A 13,026-nucleotide genomic window follows, 5' to 3' on the forward strand; every position below is an offset into this window, starting at 1 on the left:
AATGAAAGAGGAAGCCACCTGGTAGAATTTTGTGCAGAGCATAGCTTAATCATAGCTAACACTTGGTTCAAGAATCATGAAAGAAGGTTATATACATGAAAGAACCCTGGAGATACAAAAAGGCATCAGATAGATTATATAATGGTAAGACAGAGATTTAGGAACCAGGTTTTAAATTGTAAGACATTTCCAGGGGCAGATGTGGACACTGACCACAATCTATTGGTTATGAACTGTAGAGTAAAACTGAAGAAACTGCAAAAAGGTGGGAATTTAAGGAGATGGGACCTGGATAAACTGAAAGAACCAGAGGTTGTAGAGAGTTTCAGGGAGAGCATAACGGAACAATTGACAGGAATGGGGGAAAGAAATACAGTAGAAGAAGAATGGGTAGCTTTGAGGGATGAAATAGTGAAGGCAGCAGACGACCAAATAGGTAAAAAGACGAGAGCTGGTAGAAATCCTTGGGTAACAGAAGAAATACTGAATTTAATTGATGAAAGGAGAAAATATAAAAATGCAGTAAATGAAGCAGGTAAAAAGGAAAACAAACGTCTCAAAAATGAGATCGACAGGAAGTGCAAAATGGCTAAGCAGGGATGGCTAGAGGACTAATGTAAGGATGTAGAGTCTTATCTCACAGATAGATACTGCCTACAGGAAAATTAAAGAGACCTTTGGAGAAAAGAGAACCACTTCCATGAATATCAAGAGCTCAGATGGAAACCCAGTTCTAAGCAAAGAAGGGAAAGCAGAAATGTGGAAGGAGTATATAGAGGGTCTATACAAGGGCGATGTACTTGAGGACAATATTATGGAAATGGAAGAGGATGTAGATGGAGATGAAATGGGAGATACGATACTGCGTGAAGAGTTTGACAGAGCACTGAAAGACCTGAGTCGAAACAAGGCCCCCGGAGTAGACAACATTCCATTGGAACTACTGACGGCCTTGGGAGAGCCAGTCCTGACAAAACTCTACCATCTGGTGAGCAACATGTATGAGACAGGCAAAATACCCTCAGACTTCAAGCAGAATATAATAATTACAATCCCAAAGAAAGCACGTGTTGACAGATGTGAAAATTACCGAACTATCAGTTTAATAAGTCACGGCTGCAAAATACTAACGCGAATTCTTTACAGACGAATGGAAAAAGTGGTAGATGTTGACTTCGGGAAAGATCAGTTTGGATTCCGTAGAAATGTTGGGACACGTGAGGCAATACTGACCTTACGCCTTATCTTAGAAGAAAGATTAAGGAAAGGCAAACCTACGTTTCTAGCATTTATAGACTTAGAGAAAGCTTTTGACAATGTTGACTGGAATACTCTCTTTCAAATTCTGTAGGGGCAGGTGTAAAATACAGGGAGCGAAAGGCTATTTACAATTTGTAGCCTCTCCCTGATGTTATTCAATCAGTATATTGAGCAAGCAGTAAAGGAAAGAAAAGAAAAATTTGAAGTAGGTATTAAAATCCATGGAGAAGAAATAAAAACTTTGAGGTTCGCCGATGACATTGTAATTCTGTCAGAGACAGCAAGGACCTGGAAGAGCAGTTGAACGGAATGGACAGTGTCTTGATAGGAGGATATAAGATGAACATCAACAAAAGCAAAACGAGGATCATGGAATGTAGTCAAATTAAGTTGGGTGATGCTGAGGGAATTAGATTAGGAAATGAGACACTTAAAGTAGTAAAGGAGTTTTGCTATTTGGGGAGCAAAATAACTGATGATGGTCGAAATAGAGAGGATATAAAATGTAGACTGGCAATGGCAAGGAAAGCGTTTCTGAAGAAGAAAAATTTGTTAACATCAAGTATAGATTTAAGTGTCAGGTAGTTGTTTCTGAAAGTATTTGTATGGAGTGTAGCCATGTATGGAAGTGAAACATGGACGATAAGTGGTTTGGACAAGAAGAGAATAGAAGCTGTCAAAATGTGGTGCTACAGATGAATGCTGAAGATTACATGGGTAGATCACATAACTAGTGAGGAGGTACTGAATAGAATTGGGGGGAATAGAAATTTGTGGCACAACTTGACTAGAAGAATGGATCGGCTGGTAGGACATGTTCTGAGGCATCAAGGGATCACCAATTTAGTATTGGAGGGCAGCGTGGAGGGTAATAATAACAGACGAAGATCAAGAAATGAATACACTAAGCAGATTCAGAAGGATGTAGGTTGCAGTAGGTACTGGGAGATGAAGAAGTTTGCAGAGGATAGAGCAGCATGTAGAGCTGCATCAAACCAGTCTTTGGACTGAAGAACACAACAACAATGACAACAGGGTTTGAACTATTGTGCTACATGTTAGACAAATGGTTATTTTTTACCTATATTAAACTTGTCTCCGAGCCAATGATAGCTTTAATAATCAGCAATAAAGGTAATTTTTCTTGGACATCACAACTCTTCACTATTGGTGATGGATTATTTATGATAAATTTTATTAGCAAATATATATGTATGTATTTGGTGAAGGTGTAGCTAAAATGCCTGACTCCTTGAAGAGGTGCCTGCAAGATGGTTGCAGGTAAACATCCCATATCATTCTCACTGCTTGCTTTTGTGCAATCAACAGTTTCTTTTTACGTGATGAGTTTCTATAGAAAATTATTCCATAATGCAAATGCATTACTGAGTGAAAATATGCAAAATATGTTAGGAGCTTAATTTGTTTGTTTGGAAGACTAGCAATTATATTAAGATCAAAAGTCTGTGAGCTTCATTATTTGATCAACTCAGTAATACACTTCTTCCAGTTCAAGTTTTCATCAAAATTTTGAGCATACTACCCTGTTTACTCACTCACACATTCATGTGCATCAACAACTGTTGGTTTTGTGTGGACATTATATTGTTGCAGTTTTAGATGGGGGGTGTTTTGAACTATGGTTGTGTGGGATAACAGTAAAGGATAGGGCTGCACTACCACTGCCAACCACAGCAAACAACTGCTGCTTAACCACTACCACACGCTTTGTGTACTCCAGATTTTTTGTGTTGTGGATTTCTCATTTTTAAAGGTTCCGAACCTCAGTCAGTAAAAACAGAACCCTTATAGGATCCTTTTGTTTTCCCTTTTTCCTGCCTGTCCACCTGACAACGCACCTTGCTGTAAGGAACGGATTGAAGTATCAAGTTGAAATTTATATCACATAGTAAAGTCTATGGTCCCTCAGCGCTGTAAAAGATTTAAGCTTCTAAGTCAATCTAATCAAAAGGTACGGCCATTTATGTCACACACTTCGATATTTGCAAACTCACTGATCAAAATGTATAGGATACTTCCCATTGACCTAGAATCATGAAATTTGATGCAAGGTTTTTCAATACAAATAAAGGGTAAAAGTCCAAAATTGTTCATCTGTGACTGCATCACATAAAAAATGTTTTTTACCATTTGTTGTCTATCTACAAAGACCCCTTTTTCTTGGGAACTGGTAGAGGTATAAAATAGAAATTTATGTAAACTATCAAGGCCCCTCAGCAGTGTAAGTAACTTAAGCTTCAAAGCCAATGCAGTCAAAAGTTATGGCCACATAAGTTACGTACTTTGATACTCGCAAACTCATTTGCCAAAAGTCGAACATCGCTGACACTGTAGCTGAGCATATGTGGACAGTGTGCTGGGTGCCCTCTGTAATAACAAAAGCTGCATGAATTATTCAGTGATAAACTTGAAGGGATGTCATGTGATGTCTGCCCAGACCAAATTCTGACAACAATAACAGGGAAATAAAAAACAACAAAGAGATTGCAAAAAAACAGGGAAAGTGGGAGAAAATCTTGGCCAGACCATGGATTTTTCAGTCTTAATTTTAACCCAGCCTTCACCTTTCAACAGTGCGAGGAGCCACCAGGAACAACACGTGATTTGGATTCCACATCAAACTGCAGGTCCACTTTCCCCAGTTGCGTAATTGGGTTAGGTTAGGGTCACACAAGTTGCAAAATTGGCATCCAATAAAAATACTTGCATGAGACCACTGAGCTACATGTTGAGTGAACAGAGTACTCATGGTGCATAGAACATTTCGAGTGCAACACTAACCACACAAGAGATGAACATTGATCCCAATGACTGTTATGTCAGTTCTGCTTTTGTAGATGCACAGAATGTGTGTATAAGCTGGCAGCTATGTGAGATGGAGGCCAGAATTGTTCCCCTGCACTGCTCCTCCCCCTCAGGCAGTCTAAGTTCATGTTTGTTTCCACTTGCTGCCGACTGCCATGACATACCTCCATGTAATATGACTCATTTGTTGTACAGAACTTAATATAGTGAGTTTTCTCAAAATTTAGGGAGAGTCAGTTAAAGAACCACTTGATCATTTTCTGTTACTTTATCTCTGATGTAGTTAATTACAACACCAACATCATCTACAAAAACTACCACTTCTGCTTGATAAATGTTAAGTGGAAGGTCATTCTCACACATATATGGAATAGGAATGGACTCAAATTTGAACCCATGGGACTCCCATTGTGATTTCTCCCCAGTCACTAAAATTTATCCTCTTACAACATTTTTTTAATTATTCCATGCAACATTTTGCATTCTGTTTGTTAAGTATGATTCAAACCAGTTGTTTGTAAAGCCATCAAACCCATAAAACTTCTACGCTATCTAATGCATTCAAAAGAAAACAAAAAAAATACTAACTGGGGTACTTTATTATATAAGCCATATAATGTTTAGGGAGTGAATGTATAAATAGCATCCTCTATCAAGCAGTTGTTCTGGAATCCAAATTGTGATGTGCTAAGTAAAGTAAATTTGTTCATACTAAAGCGATTATTATTTGGGTCTTGTAAAGGTTCTACCAGACTTGAGTATGGAAGCTTTATGTAGAGAATATGCTTTGTTACAAAATGAACCTGGTCATGTGCCTAGTATGAACACTTTCCAAATGTTAAAGTATTTATAACTGCATAGGCTTCCATGGCCATAGTCAATTGCCTTAAAAGTTTTCTGAGTATCATACCACATCATAAAGTAAATAAACTATACTGGAGAAACCAACGTTTCAGCATCGGTTAATGTGGCCTTCTTCTGGGGCTACTAATGACTGATCATTTGTTTCTCCAGCACAGTTTTTATTTCATTATGATATGGTATCATACTCATATAGTTGAAAATTGGAAAATATCACTTTAAAATATCAACAGTGCAAGTCATATTACTCTGTTTTATTGTCACTTTAGCATGTAACACACTTCCCAAACAATGCCTAAGCTCATCCAATATCACATTAACAATTATTCTTGTTTCACATTCACACTGAAGTAACCACTCCTATGCTGCATTTCCACATTGATTAAACACTTAATCATTTATTTGAGAAGCCTTTTCATTTTTGTTCTATCATCTACATGTTTCTCCACGAAAATTACTGATCCACAAACACATTACTGTTTCAACCATAAAGCTCACAACTAACATCATGAGCTTTTCCATGAAATGACTGGATTACTCAAACACTTTTCTCCTATGAACCAGATGTACAACTTTATACAACTTTCCAATCTTAATTATACTTTCTACCAATTTCTACATATTGCTTATCTGTGTTGTGGCTGTGCATGACTGCTCCTTGTAGGAGCTCAACAATGAATCTTCTGCACACACCAACATGGCATGTGACCGCTACTACAATGCTCCCTGGAGAAAAGGCATGATCAACTTCAAAAGTTCCAGAAACCAGTGATAAGTACAGAGTACAATTTCAGTACATTACAATCACTCTTCAGAATTCTGTTTTATTCCATAAACACGACAGAAACTTTTATTTTGGGAACTTTATGATCCTATTAATTTTGGTGGATGATGTTGGCGCTTCTTCTAGTTGCTTAAACTTTTGTGGAAGGACATTTTTGATATATTCTCTTGCTTCTTCAACTGAACCACTTATCAGTAGAAAGCCTCAGTGCTTTGTATGAGCATGCCTCATACCTTCAAGATGCTGTTCTGTTCATTTCCGTTAATTGCACACCCTGATCAGTCAGTCCAGTAACAATTGGATACATATTAACTGTTTCAGCCTGAGCCCTGTCTATAAGAATTTTATCAGTCAAGGTAATGATACATTGCTCTACACAAGTAGGAAAATGCACTACTCAAATCAGACTGAACCAGCCAAATAATGATTCCAATTCATTTCTCCTGTCAGAATCTTTTAAGAAATCTACATGGAAATCTCCACAAGCTACTAACTGATCCATCTTGCCTGACAGACAGCTCAGCAATGAATCTGTGTGCAATAACAACTCACAAGCACATGCTTCTGGGTTCTGATCTGCACAGAAACTGCTTTTTCCAGTGTTTTTAACTCTATGTCCAATTTTTACATATGTTGCAACTCCCTTTTTCCATAATAAATGAAAAGCACCAGTTCGCTTTTGTTCCGTTTTCCATGTTAACCCTGCATAAAAACGATACTATTCAGTAATCCCTGACATTCATCTTCTCTATCACTGTCATTACACAGTGTTGAGAGAAGCACAGGACACCTGTCACTTCAGAATTTTCCACATTTCTAGATACACAAGAAGCTCACCTACCTCTAAGATGCAGCATAGCCCAGCATCCTTTGAATAACCAATCAGGAGGCATGGAGGAGAGGTCAAGCGACTGCCTTCTGCATCTGTCTGGAGAGAGATATAAATGAATTTCATTCTCTTGTACATTAGCTCAGCTACCAGGCAGATGGTTCAAAGCACTGGCACTCTCCTATTTAGCATACTCTCCGCAGCAGATGGCTCTGACCATATGCCATTGCTCTCATGTTACTTGTGTCTGCCTCAGTCTCTTTCCATTATTCCACATTCACTCTGAAATATTACTGTTCCTTTCTAGTATCTTTTAATTTTTGCCCACCCACCTCTATTGGCCATTTCAATTGGCATATGGTATAACTACATGCTTCCTTGTGGAGGGAGGAGGGGAGATGCTACTGTAAACCCTAATTTGCAATAAATATGGACTTTTTAGTATATGGCTTATACTAGTGGTAGCAAATATCTATTTACAGAATCTCAGCTAGAATATCTAATGTGCTGTTTTTAACATATTCTATTACATTGTTGTATTATTTTATTAACATCTTTTTTAATTTGGTGTCCAAGGCTGTAATTATGATGCAAGTAAAAATTATTATTATTATTATTCAAAGGATTTCCAATTTTCCATGTATCCCCTTGATCAAACATTACAAACTGACAAACCAAAAGTCAGTTCTTAAGTTTTATCTGTTCCTTTACCCATAAGTACTGCTACAGATATATGGATTTGCAGCCTCTAAAACTTGTTCATTTTTGGGAAAATGATGGATCAGTTTTGACATCTTGTAAATCTTATGAGTTAAACATGGAAGTAGGCACAGATAAAAAAGTTAGCTTTTGCATTCAGAGATTCATTCATCTGAAATATGAAAGGAGGAACTTGGAGAAAAAAGGCAGGAGTTTGTGAACACACTATGCAGAACTATAAAGGGATAAGACAGGAGTGCAATAAGTAGTTAAATGCTAGTAGAAGACAAGATTTGGAATCCCAAAAAGTTAATTAAGAGTGGCAATCTACAAACCAGAAATACAGTAACAGCAGACTGAATCTGGAAGCATAGATTACACAAAATTAAGCGTCTACAGAAAAAAGGAAAGCAGAAAAAATGATGGAGGAAAAAAAGTCAAAGGACACAAAAGACAACAATATAAACAGTAAAGAAGTTGAAATGGAAAGAAAATGTCAGAAACAGGAAGGAGGAATATGAGGAGAGAAAAGGAAGTAGGCAACAACTAAAGTGATTTGTGTAACCTGAGGCCTGTTACGTGATTAGAACAAAGTGCATGGTGTGTAACAAGTTCCCAAAATATTCTCATATTCTGCTAAGGATAGTCTATCTCCTGTATCTGCTGCTCTCTTGTATCATAGTTTCATTTTAGACACATTTCTCTTTATAGAAATTAAGTTTCCCTCTATCATTTCTTCTAAAACCCATTTCATAGTCTTCTAAATCAATGTGAACACATATCTTATGTACAATAAAATCTTCTTGTATTTCTTTGCCACGGCAGTCTCCATAATAACTGCGAAATTTTTTAGGACCTATACTCTCCTTCCCACTTCTGGTGAAATGCTGGTGTCTGTTCTACTTGGGAAGCAACATGTGCATGCTGTCTAGCAGTTACCAATTAAATCCAGAATGTTACCATTCCAATCATACTGCTTCCAATACACTGTTGCCAAGCTGCACTGAGGATAAAACATCTACCATGTTCATGAGATTTGAAGTCATACTTATTTTGAATGGCTCCTTAATAATACTGTTTCAGGAACCACTCTCTGAATAGATAAGATGTCTTCTTGAAATCAGATTTGTCTTTCCTCAATTAAGTTGTGCTCAGCCAGTGCCAATTTACTTACCTGATCAAGTCTTACATTCAGTGCAATATACAGAGACATAGTGCTATCTCTGTCCCCTGTAAAACTTGCTGCATTTGTAAGGAATGCAATAGATCTCAAATGTTTGAACCTTAGAGTATCTTTCACACTGTACAAAAGATCTGTTAATTTTACAGATGGTTCTTGTGGAGTAGGAAGAACAGTTAGACAGAGCCTATTCCAGCATGTGGTAGGTATGCAATTCTCTGGTCTCTTTTTTTTACTCTTGCCTTAATGTCTCAATGCTCTGAGTCTTCTTAGTGACTTCCCGTCTATATCTGTTTGAGGAAAACATCTTTTTCCAGACAATCCAGCTCCATCTAAAGGTTGTCCTCATTATGCATATTCCTCGTTCTGCATATCAGAAATTGTTTACATGAAAATCAATGCCCTGGAGAATGTCATCTCATTGTTGGCAAATATACTTCCTTATAAGTAAATTTTCTGTGTATCCCAAGTCCCAAAGTGGCAGCAGGTTTCTTCTGCATGTGGGCATCCAGAAAAGATTGGCAATTGTTCTTCTTCAACTCCATAGTGAATGTGATGTTTTTATGAATGCACAGTATTTAGGTGGTTGACGAATTTGTCAAGATTCTCCCTAAAAAGTTCACATATCGTTAACATAGTGTCTATGCATCTGGTGAAATGCTTTGGTGCGCATGACACTCACTTTAGTGTGATTTCTTCAGTTTACTTTACTTCGCTTTTTTGTGTCTGGAGCTGTCAATTTTTTTGCCTAGTGCTGGGCTAGGTCACAAGCTTCAGGTTTGCTTAGCCAGAGCTGGTCTAGAGAGCAATGTACAGGACAATTTTGGCATATTAGATGATGTTCCATGTTTAGTATTTCAGTCACACTTATTATCAGGTTCTAATAGACTCCACACTATCTCGATTTTAGTCTTTTTAATCCATAAAGGTTGATGTGTAGTGAATGGTGCTCATCAAATGTCGTTTTGAATTGCCCAGTATGTTCACGCAATTTGTGACTGCTGAAACCTGAAGCTTGGTAGGTCTTTTCCAGTGGAGTGGGTCTCATGCTTCCTGTAACTAGCCTAGAGATTTCATGAAGGCTTATGTTGATCTACTTTGCATGTGCCGATCTAGACCAGACAGGACACGAGTACTCAACTGTGGAAAAGCAAAGAGCCAAAGTGGTAGTTTTAAGCACAATAGATTTGGCACCCTACTTACTACCAGTTAACTTTCAAAGGATATTGATCCTTGCAGCTACCTTACTTCAGGTTTTTCGCAGTGATGTTTGTGTGTGAGGGACCTGTCAAGAGTCACTCCAAGATATGTCAGCTGGTCTGTGTGCTCAAGGGTAGACCCATTCAGTCAATGTGCAGCTTTTTATTTGCTAGGCTTGGGTGCAGGTGAAAAGTGCAAACTTTTGTTTTTAGTTCAATTTGGTTTGAGAGAGTTGTCATCATAATATGTTGACATGGGTACTAGGGTATTCTCCTAAACTTTACATCTACTTCCTCAAAGGTTCTTCCTTGCTCTATGATACCCAATCATCAGTATAGAGAAAATGTCTTATATATTTGGGTACTGGCTGATTATTTGTGTGCATGTTGAACACGATTGGGGGCTAGAACACTTCCCTGAGCAAGGCCACTTTTCTACATTCTCCAGAGACTTCTGTTGCCTACTAGGGTGACATAGAATTGTCAGTTCTGCAACAAGGATTCTATAATTTTTACTAACAGGCTTCTCCAAATTTCTCAATATATTAAGTTCACCATGGCAGGTAATACAGGTGAGCGAGCCAATTTTGAGCCCCATGAACTTGCTTATAGTCATTCCAACATGAAGGAAGTATGTCATCATTAAGTAGTGACTTGAGGAAGTTTAACATATGATGTTAAAATTGTTGCTTCAATAAAGACAAAGTTTCTTGTGGATGAACCCTGGTGAAGTGTGAAATGACATCAAAACTGCCCAGTAAGCTATTGTGATATGAATTTATTGTTCTTAGGATGTCCACAAACTGTGATGAATGTATGTCTGTTGTAACTGCTGCATTATTTATCTAACTTTTTTTCATGAATGTTAACAAATTGTTTTACTCTTACAAGTATATGGAAATATAATGAGCTCCTATTGGAAGGCTTAGTGAATACTGAACAAAATAAATTTGACCGCTTGTTCCAGAGACTGAAATTCCTGACAACTCCATGGCGAGATCAGCAGAGGATGGCAGTCAATGGCATACAGAGTGATCCTACACAAGTAAGGCTCACATCAAGCCCTGTTGCTGAAAATGTCTAAGTAAGTAGAGCAGTTTCATACAATATAGAAAAAATTGCCACTAATCATAGTTTATACATAATGTACATTAAAAATGGCTTCTTAATTATTTATCACTGAATTTATGTGATGTTACTACAGTCTTAAATACTGAAATTGCTCCAACATGACCATTAAAGTAGACCCTAGTTTACAGGTTATACGTATAATGTCCATGATCTATAAAAGATACTGATTATTTCCAGTAGTGTCATAAGCAAACAACACAAAACTGACCAATATCTTTGGAAGTTATATGAAAAATACTGTATTTCACTTTCACTGCATTCATGTAAATGTTACAACCCTCAACTAAAACTCATTTAACATGCTCTAATGCACTTTTACATCTAAAATCTGTGATCTGTCATAGCTTTGAGTACTTCTGTTACTGGCTTCCAGTCGTTTGCATAACATTTTATTTGAGTCAGAACTTTGAGGAAATTTAGTATGTTGAAATCAGCATTCATTCAAATCAAATATGCTATCAATCAGATTATCTCATATCTCATATTCAACAATATAGCAAGGTTGTTAGCAGTGTATTAAAGACACTTACAAAAGAGTACTTTTGTCTTTTATCTAGTTCTTACAAGTATAATAAACCCATAAATGGTTGTGATGTCCAGTAGTTTGTCTCCCATACATAATGCTGTAAACATTTTGTGGTGTAAAGTTTATAGCAAAATAAGTATTATATAATTGCCAGATTTACACTATCTTGCCAGTTAGTAAAAATGTAGCCAGTAACTATTGATAGTTATAGAGACTCAATAAAGATCTGAGAACCAAAGATAGTCAAACAGTGAGTACTTTGTAGAAAAACAATTTATCTGCTGTAATTAAATATATTGGTGTGGAAAGATCTTTAAATATGAGTGTAACAAAGGAAAATATTATGTGTGTACTAACCAGTATAAAAATAAATGTGATGTACAAACTTTAGGTCTTGCCAAACAGTTAGGTAACTTTAAAACAGTAGCATAATAGAGATTGGAAGATGATATTTTAGTGCACAATATACCATTGCTGTTAGTAGGTATAATTTTAGAAACAAAAATGACACCACAGTATTATAATCAAGTTACTGTAAGTGTGCTGTTATTGTAGTTGTACAGAATGTAAAAGGCTAATTTTTTAACAAAATGTAAACAGTGTGTGTTTTCATGTAAAATAACATAGAGTGACAAAATAAATGCTAATTTTTTATAACAAAAAATGCCTGTGCAGTTCAAAAATAGCCAGAACAGCCATTGGATATTTTTGAATGTGTTTACTTGCAACACTTGTTCTCAAATTTGATACAGTTTATTATGGTGCAATGGAAGAAATTAATATGTACATAGTTTGTATAAATATGTACAAGAAAAGGAAATATGTAAAGCAAACATTAGATGTTGTTGTGAAGTTGGTAGTTAAATGCTGTAGAATAGATTATCAACCAAAAGAGACTGTAATACCAGCAGGATTAACTTATTTGATATCTCAAATGCTTGTAAGGCAAGTAGTAGTTATATTTTTTGCAATGATGTGGCTATACTATTAGTTAAGAAGTTATAAGTACAATATTTTTATTTAGACTGATGTTTTACATGCAGTATTTTACAATGGAATTGCTCGGAGAAACAGGTATTTTGAGAAATACCCATCACACCATACAACCAATAGTATAGAAACAATATATGTAATAGATAAAGCTGTACAGGGAGCAATAAATTGTACAAAAAGATGTTACAGTGTGTAAAATTTGTTTAATGAGCTTTTAACGTTCTATTAGTTGGCATTTTTCTGTGAATAGTATTCAATAAATTATTGGAAGATGTAACATGTTTTGTAAATAAAGAAAAAATACAAATTAATGTTCCACATATTTTTTGTCACTCTGGTTCACTGCTGGAAGTACAGGGTGTAATAATTATCTGCTGTCTATGATTTTTAATCATTTACACAGGCACAATGTAAAACACTAATGTACTACCATTCCATTCATTGTTGATGGAGAATCAACATTGAACTACCTATGTTGAAAAATAAATGTCATGATCACTTTTATTGTTGTTAATTTTTAATTATTGCTTATGTTTTTAGTAACAAGTATGTGAAACTTTTTATTAACAAACAATAAAAAAGATTTATTTAAAGAAATTTTTACCATGACCTTCTCATTTTTTACTTATATTATTTAACATCCTGACCCACTGCACATATGGGCACTTCTTAAAAGTGTTCTGCATCTAACTACATACCCAGCAAAACCACTGTAAAGAGCATGCAAGGAAGTACTTA

The 13,026-nt window shown here is 36.3% G+C and overlaps 1 protein-coding gene across 1 annotated transcript in view; it reads left to right on the forward strand.

Moving 5' to 3' along the window:
• Positions 1-12,781, forward strand: part of LOC124550003 (sodium-dependent dopamine transporter) — a 552,321-nt gene extending 539,540 nt beyond the window's left edge. The window contains exon 14 of the mRNA XM_047125279.1: positions 10,606-12,781. Coding sequence (XP_046981235.1) covers positions 10,606-10,722 — 117 coding nt within the window. The 3' untranslated portion in view covers positions 10,723-12,781. The remainder of the gene's footprint in view (positions 1-10,605) is intronic.
• Positions 12,782-13,026: the final 245 nt, after the last annotated feature.

Source organism: Schistocerca americana, chromosome 1, assembly GCF_021461395.2.
Source record: "Schistocerca americana isolate TAMUIC-IGC-003095 chromosome 1, iqSchAmer2.1, whole genome shotgun sequence".
NCBI classification, from domain to species: Eukaryota; Metazoa; Arthropoda; class Insecta; order Orthoptera; family Acrididae; genus Schistocerca; species Schistocerca americana.